Source organism: Nuphar pumila, chromosome 15, assembly GCF_984573655.1.
Source record: "Nuphar pumila chromosome 15, dmNupPumi1.hap1.1, whole genome shotgun sequence".
NCBI classification, from domain to species: Eukaryota; Viridiplantae; Streptophyta; class Magnoliopsida; order Nymphaeales; family Nymphaeaceae; genus Nuphar; species Nuphar pumila.
Genome location: NC_143263.1, coordinates 21,151,034 through 21,166,416, shown reverse-complemented (window position 1 = coordinate 21,166,416; position 15,383 = coordinate 21,151,034). Strand labels below are relative to the sequence as shown.

Here is a 15,383-nt window from a genome sequence, read left to right as displayed (position 1 = left end):
TTTATTTGAGAAGGTTTTGTGGTCTTTGACCTATTTTTGGTAAGTTATTCTAGTGACTTTTTTTTGATGAGGTGCCATTGTTATTGCCTGAGCTCCGTCGTGTAGCGGCATATTATCGACGAGATTTTTAGCGTTCAACACATTATTGACAACAGTATTTTTTGGTAAGCACAAGTTTTGCTCCTTCTAATGGTTGAATCGGTTATTTTGGAAAATAGTGTCATAAATCAGTTATTTTGTAAAACAATGACATGATTCTCAAGTTATTTTTGCATATTCAATAACTTATTCTATTTTTTTTTTAAATTTTATTTTTTTTAAAATTCAATTTTATGTGAGTCTCTTTTACCCACTTTTTTTTTTCTTAATGTGGTAAGCCTTTATTCTCGAATTTTGTTGTTTATCTTGTATTATAAAGATGACGAGTGAACAATGACATGGATCTCAAGTTATTTTTGTATTTTTAATAGCCTATTTCATTTTTTTTGTAATTCGATTTCATGTGAGTCTTCTTTGTGCACTTTTATCCTTGAATTTGGTTGTATAAGTTTTTTTTTATCTTGTATTATAAAGATGACAACGCAAAAAAGTGTCATAAAGGCACCAACACCTACAGGTCAATCAGAGAAACATATAGGATATGAACATGCTATAAAAAAGCTGATTGAAATTGTTGTTTCTACCATAAATTTTGTGTAGTATAGTGAAGTTGCTCTCTTGAATACTGATCGTTCCAAAAAAAATTCTAATGACTCATAGTTCACACACTATTATATGGTAGAAGGTTTATTGATGGATCATCAGGGAACTTGCTTCATGGCCAAGAGTATGGGTTTTTGATGTAATTCACAAAAAAAATGCAAAAGTAGTAAGAGAAGGCCGGGATTGTTGCAATCAAATAAACAACATAAAAAAGCATTGATAGTAGAGCCATCTATAAGAAAATTAGTTGAAAAAAAAGGTTGTTGAATTTGTGTCAAGTATCATGTCTTCCATCCATAAAGCATCTAAAGAGGAGAGTGTTAGTGAGTAATTAGTGAGTAAGAAATTTAAGAAGCCTATGACTTTTGATTCCTCGATCATTACTAACTTGCATGCCTGACTAGAGGAAGCAGGAGACAAAGCCACTTGTAGTATCAATGATGAAATGGAGAAGGAAAGGGTGGACATCATGAGGGTGAAGAGGGTAGACGTGAAACCTCAACAAAGGGAGGAGGCCAACTCTAAGGTTGAGGAAAGGGTGGAAAAAAAAGAATATCTACTTCAAGCAAATAAAGAGACCAATGCTAAGGTGGAGAGTCATCGTAGGTATAGTAAGAGGGCAAGGGAGAAACTTCAACAAATGGAGTAATCTAAGGCTGAGGTGAGGGAGAGGGTAAAGAGGGAGGATAATCGAAAGAAGGTGGAGGATGATGATGATAAGAGGGTGGAGAAGAAGGAGGGGTAAGATCATCTGATGGAGGAGGAAGTGCATGCTCCCATAACAAGGTTGTTGCAGGTCAGAAGGTCCAGTGCCTAGATCGAGACTAGTGGACAAATTCTTTTTAAATTTGTTGATGTGTATACAATAATGGATCAATTATTTGTTGATGTATGCAGTTGCAACCAATATACTACAATGAATCAATTTTGATGTTGATTTAATAATTAAATTATTATATACGAGTGTGTATGAAACATGTTTTTAAGAGAACCAATTATATATTATAATCTATAATCATATATTCAATGATTTAGATGAGCATTAGTGGATTTGTTACTTCTTGATGTGTGTAATTATAACTAATATACTACAATGAATCAATTTTAATGTTGATTCAATTATTAAATTATGATATGTGAGTGTGCATGAAGCATGTTAAATTGTGATATATGACTTATTTCATGCAAATTCTATTATCATTAAAGGATCTATAGTCATATATAGCAGATGATTCATAGTCATTATCACATTCGGTTCTATTGGTTTTAAGCACATAAGTGGTTTATAACATTGTCAGAGGATCAAAAGGATCGACTAAATCAAATGCACTTTTGATGATTCTTAGAGGTTGCACTATGCAGTATTGGTTATAGTCTTGTAGATGTCATTTTGCAAAATCATTATATACATATCAAAAAACATATTTCTGAACGCACAATCTTGCTTACGCATGCCACTACTACAGAAAAAAGATCAAATTCATACCTCAAAATGCAAATTCAACCAATATATGTCCACAACACAACTACTCGTCACACCACTTGTGCCCTTGCAGCAACCACAATGTTGCAACTTATTCTCTACCTTGGGGATGCCCAAAAACATCAAAGACAACAAAATGAGAAGGGGAAACAAAGAAGATCAAAAAGAAGAAAGCAAAGAAAAGGAGAGGGCCGACTTACTTTGGTCGGTCCCTACTCGAAGCTCTTCCACACAGCAACACACCACCAACAATTGCCGAATGACGAAGGGAGATGGTGCAGCTCAACCTCGATGGTGGCAAAGCAGATGGGTCATCCACCAAGAAGAGAAAGAAGGTGAGAAAATGAGTATAGAGAGTGAGTGTAAGGCTGAAAGGGTTCAACAAGAGAAAGAAAGAGAGATGTGTGGCCTTAAAAGGTTTAAACAAGGTCCTACATGAAATGGCTATGTGCCTAGGCAAACTGGATCTTAAAAGGCCCAGACCTGGTTGAGCTCTAACCATATCCAAACCAACCAAAATCGTGGGCTTCTAGTTAGTCCACTAGTTGGATTAACTAGGTCCCAACCTAGTTGACCTAACCAACTAAAATACAACCCAAAAAAAAAGACTAGCCAAGTGTCATGGTTGAATTGACCCTCACAAGTCTGACCTATTGGGTTGGCTAAGCTGAAGTTGCTACACAAGCCAAAATAACCAAATTGCCCTTAAAAAGCAAAAAGGTTTGTGCTATCCTTTTTCCAAAATAAAACTATAATATGCCATTGAAATAATTCAAATAATACCAGATAAGTTATCTCACAAAGTTGACAAACATGATCAACTCTGGGTTGGACAACTATGTCTTTCAAGATGAAAATACCCTCAAAACAACTCAAAATTAACTGAAATACTCTTGAAACTTGTCGGGCCTACTCCAAACTCATTTTAACTTTATTTTCTACGAAATGAAGACCATTCTTTTTGAAATTTCGATACGAATGCAAGCATAGACTCAAAAATAAAAAATATGCTTCAAAAAGTTTATTATTTAGATATTACACTCATTGTCTAAAGGAGTCAAATCTTAAGGTGCATGAAACAACTCTTAAATAAAAGAGTCGACTCTCTACCTTTTAATAACACCAGACAAGGGAAATCAAGAAGGAGTTGACTTCTAGTCTATAGGAGTCGACCCTTAGGTCCACCGAAACCTGAAATTTCATAGGAGTCGACCCCCAAACTGCATGAGTCACACTCTGAGACATTTCAACTCGGTTTTATGCCTTCAAAACACTGAAATCTTAGGGTTTGAAGCCTCTAATTAACATGGCTGAAACTCAACCTCAACACATCTGGGGTGTTTCAAATCAAAATACACTTCAATAAACACCATAACATCATGAACAATCGATTTTTTCCAACAAATTAAAAAAGCATTCTAAGCATGATCATTGGCATGCTATTTCATAAAAGACCAATATGTACTATATGCAGTCCTAGCATGCTCACTACCTACAAAATGAGAATCAAGCACCTACCTTGAATCACTTATATGACATGAATAGGTCCACTCAATGCACTATGCACAACTCACACACAAAAGCTAAGATTCCCAGCTACCACACGCAAATAAGAGAGTTGCCCGTCAGAGACTGGGGCACCTCTAGACACTGTTTCAGCTGCAACAACCCTCTAGCATGGGCCTAGCTGGTCTTGGTAGGTCTGACCTGCTGGAGTTGGTTGAGTTGGGCGGGAGCTTGCCTCAGCCGCAATGACCAAATTGCCTTTTAAAATAATTCTTGGCCAAACAAGCTAAAAGAACTCAAATCTAGCCTTAATCCAAAATAAAACTATAAGAATGCCATTCAATCAATTCATATAATTTTAGATATGCCCCCATGCAATTGGCTGATATGGTCAACTCTGGGTTGGAAGACTATATTCTTTGGGATAAAAATACCCTCAAGCAACTCCAAATTGACCAAAATGCTTCCAAAACTTGTCCGGCGAGCTCTGAACTCGTTACAACTATAATTTTGACGAAATAAAGACATTCTTATCGAAAAATCTATAAGAACGTAACTAGACACGTCATTTACATGAAAATTTTATCTATATTGTTATTTTTTAGAAATTACAAAATCAAGAGAATGCCAGATATTACAACTTATTAGTATTTAGGGAGGCTATCGAGGAAAATATGTGAACGTTATTAATGATTTTAAGGTGTTTTGGTGAAATTTTAGGGTTGAAAATGAATAGGCAGTTTTGGGTTTTAATGATGCTAATGATATGGTGCAAAGTAGGGCATCACAAATTTTTTAGTGTGAAATTGGTTTTCTTTGACTTATTTAGGCCTTCCCTTCACTTGGAGGTTTCTCGCGAAGTGCATTAGAGTAAGGTGGAAGACCGTGTGAGCAATAACACAATCTTGTGCAACATGCCTTTTATCTAGGGTGGGCGGAATAAATTTGGTACGATATAATATTTCTACCATAGTTTACATTTCCTACAAATTTGTAAGATGCCAAAAAAAAGTGAAAAAGAGGTTGGCAAAGATTTTCTAAAAAATAGTTGTGGTTGATTTGCAAGTACGAATGAAGATTGTGTAGTTCTTTAGAAAATATGTCTTATCAGAATTACCATGGAATTGGACGAAGAACCATAAATGGAATGGGGGTTCGAAAATTTGGAAGAGGTGGACCGTTGTATTGGAAGAATTGTCAGTTCTTAAGGGTAAGTGTTGGAGTTGACAATCATACTTTATTCTGGTAAGAATTGTCAGTGGCAGGGTGAATGATCTCTTCAGAAGTTTCTCGAATTATATCATGCTGCTCATAGGAAATACTGCAGGGTATTCTCACGTCTGAACCCCTACCTCGAGTGAATGGGACATTGTTTTGAGAAGGTAAAGAAGCATTTCAGCAATAGACTATTCTCATGTCTGATTTGGCTACTGTTTCCTTGACGCAACAAGCTGATGACATTGTTTGGACTCTGTCTACCGATGGATAGTTTTCTGCAGACAACGTGGCTGCCAAAAAACTCACTTTGGGAAGAGGGGGGGGGGGGGTGTTACCTGTGAGAGGTTTGTTGATGGGCTGGTTAATCATACAAAGAAAGTTACAAACGAAAACCAGGTTGAAGCAACAAGGATTTCACATGGCCAATAGATGGTCTTTATGTTTTTGCAATGAGGAAACGATTCAACATTTACTCTGGGACTGCTCTTTCATCAGGTATATGCTGCAACAAGCTTGGGGTGATCTGAACATGGCCTGGGACGATTTAGGATTCCCTAGGCAAATATTGATTGCGAGTCACCTCAACTCTAAAGGAAAGAAATGGAAGTTCTTATTGTGTGTTTAGGTGTTAACAGCATGGAAGTTAATCTGTCTTGAACACAATCAGTGTATTTTCAGGGGTACGAAAAGAAATCCAGATTGTCTTCTTATTCAGTTGAAGTGGGAGCTATTGTGTAGGGTGCGCAGAAAATGGCCAAATCAGGCCATTCACTGGATCAGTTCTAATAGATCTCTTGGTTAAAGATCTATGCATTCTATGATGTATCTGAATATATGAATTTCTGATTCTCCATTCTGCATTTGGAATTGAGGGGGTGATACCACATCACACCAACAAGACTGAATAGGGCTTATTGCTATATCATTAAATATATATTTCTCTCAAAAAGAAATAATTCATTTATTTACTTGTAAAAAGCTTCAATATTTTTAATTGTTTTTTTAAAAGCAAGCTGGGGGTTAGGCAGACCCCACCAGTTACTATTCAACGTACCACTAAGGTTTGAACTTGCAACGTCCCACTACAACGGGACGTGCACTGACAGATCCTACCAACCACACGGAACTGTTGCTTGGGTCAAATCTTGTTGGGCTTGGATCGGATTTCAGACTCGAATGTGAGATTGCTGTAACCAAATGCATATGAATTTACTTATCAAGTCTAACTAGACCGGCATGGACTCTGTTTGATGTCCAACTCGATCCCAAACCAGATAGCTGTGCCACAGGGACACACCTTTTTGGTGTCATGTCCATGGTAACACGAGCAGACACACTCAGACGTGCATACGGACACTGATACGTACAGTCGATTTTATAATATTGTTTAATATTTTAAAATATTTTTTCAATAAAAATGCATTTTTAATACTAAAATATCAAAAAATAGTTTTTATTGATTAAAAATTAAAAAAATCTGTGTTCTCGTGTCTAATTAAAAAAAAAACTACTCCGTATCCTCGTGTCCATACCTCCTTGCGCGCGCGCGCGCGCGCGAGAGAGAGAGCCAAATGAAGCATGTGAAAGGAGTTCAAGCAAACTTGGGGGCCATAGCCCAAGGAGGACTGAGTTGGGGCGGCGCATCGCATGGCGCTCTCTGCTTCTGCCTCTCCCTCCGCTGCGACCCTTAGTCGGCCGTCGCTCGCACGTGATGATTTCGCTCACACCCCTTGCTATTGGTTCGTCCCTCTCATCCTTGTCTCTTGAATCAATTCGCCTTCTGTTGGGCTCGTCGTAGCTTTTCCTCTTTAGCATTTTAAGGAAGATGTTTCCTTGATGTAGAGGTGATGGGGTGCCTGTGTAAAACTCCAGCCCATATTGATATTTTTGAGTAAGCATCGCTTCTTTTATGAAGTTAGAGAAGATGGGTACCCGTGAATTTTATCCCACGTTGATTTATGGACTAGTCATCGTTGTTAGCAACTCATAGAAGACGGTACCTGTTTCTTCTTGACTCAGAAGTGATGCATGTCTGTAAAATTCTATTCTGTATTGACATTTGTTGAGTAATCATGGTTCTTTTCCTGAAATTAGAGAATATGGTTAGCTGAAATTCAAGGCTGTACTATTTTCTCGACTAATTATGGTTACTGGCAATTTAGTGAACTTTTTCTTGACCTACACAAGATATGGGTGCTTATGAACTCTAGCCATATTGATGAATTCAGTTAGTCCTTTTCTTTTCTAAAATTAGGTAAAATGGTATCCGTAGAATTCTAGGTCATGCTGATGAATTCAATTAATCAGTATTTTTTGGAATTTAGACAAGGTACGGATCCCTTCTTCTTGGTGCAGAGGAGATGGGTGCCTGTAAATTCTAACCCTATGTCAATGAATTTCACATATAGGCAATCAACAGCTTTTTACATGCATTTTAATGCTCCCAAAACTAATTCAAATCATGATTTTTGCTCTTGTGAAAGTGGGTATGATATTGCAAAGATGGTTGTGTGAAATTTCTGTCAAAGTCGATGCTTTGTGGTACTTGATCAAAATAAAAAAAAATCTTCTGCCAATCTCATGCAATCATATGTTTCAATAAGTTTGTCGCAAGGTTGTAAAATTTGAATTGTAATCCATATCAGAAATGTTAAAAATGAGTATCATATGGTAATATATCTTAACGTATCATAAAAATCATAAACAATTTCTTAAAAATTTTAAATAAAAAAAAAGAAAATTAAAAAGAATTTAGAGTGCAAGAAACAGTGCTACTAACTACAAAACCAAGCCAAAATATCAGATAACAAATAATAATCAACCACATAAAACATCAAATGCCTAAGAACCAAGATAATAAGCGATTAATGACATTAAGAGGAATGCAAATTATCTAATCCTATGAGTATCATCAAAGAAAACAATCTAATCAATCACAACTCATAAAACTCACAAAACAATATAAGTTACATATGCTTATACAATAGCCAAAATGTTTCTTTACAACCAAGTTTTTTAAAATTCAAACAAAATACAAGATCATATCAATCATCATTATCATCATCTTCTTCTTCTTCATCTCCCTTCTCATTGGTATCATCTCCCACATATGCATTCTCCTTGTCCTCCACCACTATCACCCCTTCCAAATTTATCCACTCAACGCTTTCTTCAGTCAGTATGTTAGGCTTTTCTCCAACCCCATCCATCTAACACATCAAAATTCTCTATACTAATAGGATCAATTTGCTCCTTGTGCTTTTGTGCGGATAATTTTTGTAGTTGCCTTGAAAAATAAGATATTAATAGTGAGTCCTTTTTGGTATCCTATTTTTTAAAACATATATGTAAAAATGTCAAAAGAAGAATTTCATAATGCCTCTCTCTCAGCCACAAATTATATCGAACAAATATGCGGTCATTGCGCCTTTTGCGTTCAGATTGATTCCTTCTCTTTGTGTGAATTTGCTTCATGATACTCCAATTGTGTTTGCATCCTCTTGCACTATAAGTCTGGCTCAAAATTTGGACTGCCAAGGCCTTCAAGTTGCGAGTATCACTCCCAAACCTACTGCACTACTAAGCAATATAGGAGAACAACATAATACTCTAAGCAAAGAAAGAAATTAAATTAAAATATAAAAGGTGAACTAGATTACCTGGACACGTTGTGATCTGGCTTCTTACTGCTCCTTGTCTTTCCATACCACAAAGAGCATTTGTCATATATCTCCATCTCTCTATAAATTTCACCCTACATCTCATAACTAACCTTTCAATGCAGTCTAATGGCCTTTGTTGTCCTCTATGTCAAGTATGAAATCAGTTGGATATCTCAAAGCAAGATTCAAATAATAGGTTGTGGCATGAAGAGGATGGTGAATTTGCCAGATCTATCTCTCATTTGTTATTAGCCATATAGGCATGTATAGATTCTTTTCTCTCCTTAAATGATCTTTAATGGCCTCATTTGCTTTGTCTATATCCTTATAGGGATTACCATGGCTGGTTTATTTTTATTATCTATCATCTTGTGCACCTTAACCAAAGGCATAGTGATATGCAACAATTTCACACGACTCCTACAAATTTCTCTTGAAAACAATATCTACAATTTCTTTTGGTTTTCTTTTTTGTACATATGGATATGCTGCCTATTCATTTGAGGAAAACATCTCTTCAATGCAATTCTTTTTTTTCACTTTGCTTTGCACTGTAAATATGCTCATACTAAATCTAATGACTGCACTACAAATCAATTCATCCCTCTGCATATGCTTTTTCATCAAACTTAAGACCCACACATGATTATAGATAAACTTTGTAATAATAGCTTCTTTTTGTCAGTCCATGTTCTCAATGTCCTCAAGCGTGAGGTCTATGCAGTAGGCTGCAGGAGTCCAAAAGAAAGTTCCATATCTATATGCAAGCTCCCTGCCTACTGCTTAATGTTTGTTGCATTATCTATACTGAACACGCGATTTCTGTCTCCAATGGGACTCCTATTGGAGTAAATCCTTCTCCAAATCTTGCTTTAGAGCAATCGCTTGCTCAACATCCTCAAAGGCCGGATTTGGGCAATTCATCCTCTGCTTCACCGCAAGGAGATGATCCCGCAAAACAACTATTCTCTCCTCAAATTTCCCTATCTTAGTTTTTCTCCAAAATGATAACTTAGCTTTCACCTCATCAAGCTTATTGAGTACCCGAATCATAGGGCAGTCAAATTATGTAGAATTCTATCTATCTGAAATAATATTAATGCATTCGGGTTCAAACAACCACCAAAAATAAAATTTAAACTGGTATCTCTTCCTCTGGTTCACCACCGCCTCAAAGTAAAAAATCAGCTTGCTATGATCTGTAACAAATCTAAGAAATACTTTCAAAGTACTATCGATACCCACATCATCAAACCATTGATACTTTACAAAGCACCTATCAAGTTTACATTGGACATTAGATCTACCTTTCTGATTGTTAATCCAAGTATATCTATCTTTAGGATCACCAATCTCAAACAGACACCTTGCTGAAATAAAATCTCAAATAAAATCTCGAAAGCGACCTACATAGTGGATATTTGGAGGCCAACCCAATCTTCTCTTCTGCATTAAGAACACAATTAAAGTCCCCAATAATGACCCACGACTGAACATTTGCTTTCATTCTTGCCATGCCAACAAAGCATTGAACTGTTATAATCGTTACCCATAATGATTACTTAAATACAAACTAGCCATCATGAACTTTTTATTCTTAATTCTATCCACCACCGAACACCAAATAAACCCATCATTCACATGGATTTTAGAACAATCTATTCTCAAAGGATCCCAGAAACACATAATATACATACACTCATCCTCATTTGAAGCATCATGAACAAGATTAAAATTTCAGAGAGTTGAACCTCTTGAGCGAAATCATCGATTCGATGATGAACATCATCTTCGGTCTAAGAGAGCGAATAGAGTTCTGCAACTCTCTATGAGTTGAGGCCTTAACAAATCCTCTTACATTCCATGATAAAATCTTCATTGAGAAGTGGGTTTAGATTTGCCTCCTACTCCTCCACGAGGCCGAAGGTTTATGTTACCCACCACCGTAGGATGCTCGGAAGAGCTACCTTTTTTCGGTCTGCCCGACTTCTTAGATTTGGTAGTCACCTTCTCCTCAACCACGACCACTGGAACAACACCTGGATCTTCTATATCAGTCTCGACAACATCCTTAGAGCTAGGACATTGAGGATTAACAGGTTCCTTAGAAACCTCATCTGCCCGGTCCAAACTATCACCCGGACCACGAGAACAACCCTCCACACAAACCGTTTTCTCAGCCAGCACTACGACGCTGTCATGGGAAGAAGGGATTTTCTCAGGTAGCTGATAAGGAATAATGTTGACATCCCCAAGCTGATCAACCATTGGCGGACTTCAAGGCTGCTGCCAGCCTCCCCATGGTCAACAGCCACACCTGCAGGTGTCTTGATAGAGTTACCTTCACACGGCTCCAAGTCTGAACCAGCAAGCACATCTTCCAGATTCTCTCCCTCAGAAGCCAACTTCATCTCACCCTGAGTTTTGCGTCCACTAGCCGGATCAAGTTTTGGGGGCTCCTGCAGCACACTTACACCCCTATCAACAGCCTCCTTCGAGCTCTTTTCCAAGTTATGACAGACTTCAAACGAATTGGTCCTCCCCGAAACAGCCTTGGGAACCCAGACTTGGGCTACCTTCTTTTTGGAGACCTGTTACCAACCATTGTGCTTGGCATTTGCATTAATGGTAGACTTTGCTTTCTTCTGCAGGCAGTTGGAAGAATCATGAGTCCGAGCCTTACATACCTCACACACACGTACCAGACTTGAATTCAAAAGGAAGATCTCCTGCAAAGGAGTCTCCCAAAGTAATAGGAATCAAATTCGGTTGCTCGACATTCACTTGCATTTCCACTAAAATCCTGGCAAAGTGGAAACAAACTTGAGAGGCAGTCCATCAACCACAATCAATTTTCCGTCAATCACTTTCACGATTAAACAAAATATATTATTGCACCATATCGCAGGGGGAAGACCAAAGACCCTCACCCAAACTGGGACAGAACACAAACCATGGAATTTACGGATACCAATTCCATCCCATGGTTCCCTTAAAAGAGTCTGACCAGCAACACTCCAAGGCCCACGACGCATCACTAACAACATATGGCTGCTGAACCGAACCAAGAACTCACTATCAGGCAACACATAAAAGACCGGCTTCGAACCCAAATTCCATAACCTACAGAGTTCCCGCACATAAAACTCCCTCTCCATCGACTTCGTATCCCACTTATAGACAAAGCAATGCGAGAAGGATTTTCTTTTTTCATCGTAAAAATTCTGTAGGATGTGAATAAACCTCTTACCTTTAACCTCCAAGAGTGGTGGCAAGTTCGGGTTGGGGAGGATCGAAGCACATCCCAACACTTGGGCCCAAGAATGCGCCCCCGACTTGCAAGCACCAGTAAGGGTCTCATCCTCACATCCATCGGCACCACCACCAACATCATCATCAACCGCCATACCTGCTCGACCAAGAACCCTGGGGACAATCGTTGTCCCTCATCACTATCACCAGTTGTAACACCCCGAAACTTTAACCCAAAAATGTGACAAATTTTTTTTTTTGAAACACAATGGAAGTAATAAGTTTGGTTTGGGTTAAACGTCTTAGGCTACCAAAGATATCATTCAACATATTTACTAGAGTTTAACATAAATTTTTTTTATAAGTTCATTACAATGAGTTCAAATGCAAATGATTAAATTATCCAAAAGCTATCACGGGAATATAAAAAATTCATGCATTAAGGCACTCCTACAACATTCCACAACCGCTCTGCACTTTCTATTCCTCACCTGAAATGTTTAAATAGTAGAGTCAGACTACAACCAGTCTGAACAGTAGAAATATCGAAAAAATAGGTGTGTACTCAGTAACAAGTATGCACCAACATACATTCATACATCAGTCATATGCAATGCATTTCTACCTAAATCAGTTTAAGAAAACTTACAACAAGATACATCCATTCAGTAACATCCGGACAAGTATACACTTGATAGACAGGAGTCACATTATCAAAGTGAATATTAATTCAATAAAATCATTTTACACAAATTTAATAATTGTTCATCTTGTTAATTTTCATGTAGGTACACGCAGATCCACTGTAACCGTAACAGAAAAGACTACTCGGGGGTTCATTATTCTAAATATTTTGACAACTCGAGTAATCTAATTGAAACTGAAATCCAAAGGGACGACACTTAAACCAAGAGAGAACCACAAAGGCCAAACCCAAAACATGATGCATACTAAACTTGTGCAGGGATAAAATTGGTAGTCCGGTCCCCTAACTCCAAGGTCTGGGGACTGACCGAGCCATTGCCACTCAGAGCATAACTAGAATGTCCTCAGAGTTTTGTACCACTTACCCTTTGCAGGTAAGCCCAAGACTGAATGGGTTATCTGTTATTATTGTGATTTATATATATATATATATATTCTTTTCCTTCGAGGTTTTATTAACTTACCTCACATATGCGCAATTGATATTGCATCCATGTCTTAATATCCCAGGTACCCTACATCGAGTAACCTACCACATTGCCTATTTGATATAGTTTCTGATGCAGTCCACGTTGGAGGAGGAGAGAAAATAATGGCCCACCGTGAATCGGTGTGGCTGAACTTCTTTATTAACTCAGAAATGTTCAATAAACAATGGGAATATGCAATAAACAGTAAAGAAACATAAAGGAAAAACAACAAGCAAGTAAAGAATAGGGAAAAAACTGCAGGAAAGAAGGCGGCTGGAGCTTTTCAATCTTCTCTGATTCACGCAACCCTAGGCAGGGCTTTTTAAAGACTGTTTACTGGACCGGGTCGTGGGTCCCGATTTGGATCCGACCCACGATCCGGGTCAGTATCTCTTTGCAGCTGGTTCTGGGGCGTGCGAGCTCCACCACGCCTGACGTAGGTGCGCAGGGGTACCTCCCTGCGTCGTGGCTCCGTCCCTGCAAGTGAGTCATATTCGCGTGGTCCTTCATCTGCCCTTTGTGGTGGATCGAGTGGCACGATGGACCCAATCGGGTCCTGCCCTGCATCATTCTCCCTTGGTTGGGAAGAAGTTGGCTCTGTCGACTTGTTGTTGCCACAGTAAGCATATAGATCAACCACGTTGAAAATAGGGGAAATATGTCAATCATCGGGCAGCTCAAGGAGGTAAGCATTCGAACCCAATCGCTGAAGGATCCTAAAATGGCCATACTTCTTAGGACTCAATTTGCTATAGGTGCCTACAGGAAAACGCTCTGGACGCAGATACACCCAGACAAGTTGACCGACCTCGAAATGGACATCACGACGACCCTGATCTACGAAAGCTTTGTAGGTCTCATAGCTTTCAACAAGTTTGGCCCGAACTTGTCTGTGAACGTCACGCATATACTCAACGACATCAAAGGCATCCGAAGCTGGAGCTGAGAGATCTGACACAGGGGCTAGGTCAACGACATGGGTGGGAGACCGACCATACACTACTTGGAACAGAGATTTACCAGTAGAACGGTTAATGGAGTTGTTATAGGCGAACTCGGCTTGGGGCAATACGAGATCCCAAGTTTTGACATTTTCACCCACTAGACTCCGTAACAAATTTCCTAAGGTACGGTTCACGACTTCGGTTTGGCCATCAGTCTGGGGATGATACGCACTACTGAACTGAAGCTTAGTTTTCAACAGGGCCCATAACAATTTCCAAAAGTGGCTCATAAAATGCGTGTCGCGATCGAAAGTGATTGTGTGAGGTAGACCGTGGAAACGGGCAACATCCTTGAAATAATATGAGGCGACTAAAGAGGCATCGGTGGTGCGCTTGCACGGAACAAAGATAGCCATTTTGGAGAACCGGTCAACAACTACTAAAATTGAATCAAAACGACGTGGTGTACGGGGAAGGCCCACGATAAAATCCATGGATACATGCTCCCACGGTCGTTCAGGAATGGGTAACGGGGTGTACAGACCACTATTCTGACGATGACCCTTGGACACTTGACACACATGACAGCCTTGGATAAACTTGACAACATCTTTGCGCATTTTGGGCCAAAAGTATCGTTCATCTAAGAGAGCGAACGTCTTATCATGCCCGAAATGCCCTGCTAACCCTCCTTCATGTAATTCAGAAATCAACTGAAGTCTAAGGGAGAAATTGGGTACACATAATTGGTTACCACGGAAGAGGTAACCATTATGAATACAAAAACGGGGGTCGAGGTTGCGATCTGAAGAGGTGCACCCTTCCCAGACTTTGTGAAAATCAGGGTCCGTAGGGTATAACTCTTTGCATTGCTCAAAACCAATGACCTGTACCGACATTGTCATCAGAAGGCTGTTCTTCCTACTGAGAGCGTCAGCCACCTTGTTCAGGGTACCCGATTGATGCCGAAGCGAAAAGGTGTACTCTTGCAAGAAGCTGACCCACTTGGCATGACGAACACTGAACTTTTTCTGGCTGTTCAGATACTTCAATGCCTCATGGTCCGTGTACAAGACAAATTCCTTATAAATGAGATAATGTCTCCAATAACGAAGGGCTTGGACAACGGCATAGAACTCAACATCGTAGGTGGAGTATTGGCACCTGGCCTGAGAACGGGCCTACGATTCTAACTCAAGACGGCGCCAATCCCCACTTTAGAAGCATCACATTCAACCTCAAAGACTGCACTAAAATCTGGGAGGGCTAAGACAGGAGTACTGGTCATTTTGTCTTTGATGATCGTAAAGGTTTTGCTAGCTGTTGGCGTCCAATGAAAGCTAGTACCTTTTAGGCACTCCGTGATGGGGGCCTAAGGGAACTAAAATTTCTCACGAAACGTCGGTAAAAGGTGGCTAACCCGTGGAAACTACGGATCTCT

At 39.1% G+C, this 15,383-nt stretch overlaps 1 protein-coding gene across 1 annotated transcript in view; it reads left to right on the top strand.

Annotated features, from left to right (window-relative positions):
• The first annotated feature begins 6,518 nt into the window (after positions 1–6,518).
• LOC149814757 (amino-terminal glutamine amidohydrolase) overlaps positions 6,519–15,383 on the top strand; it is a 54,376-nt gene continuing 45,511 nt past the window's right edge. The window contains exon 1 of the mRNA XM_089989885.1: positions 6,519–6,648. Within this exon, the coding sequence (XP_089846011.1) occupies positions 6,557–6,648 (92 nt within the window). The 5' untranslated portion in view covers positions 6,519–6,556. The remainder of the gene's footprint in view (positions 6,649–15,383) is intronic.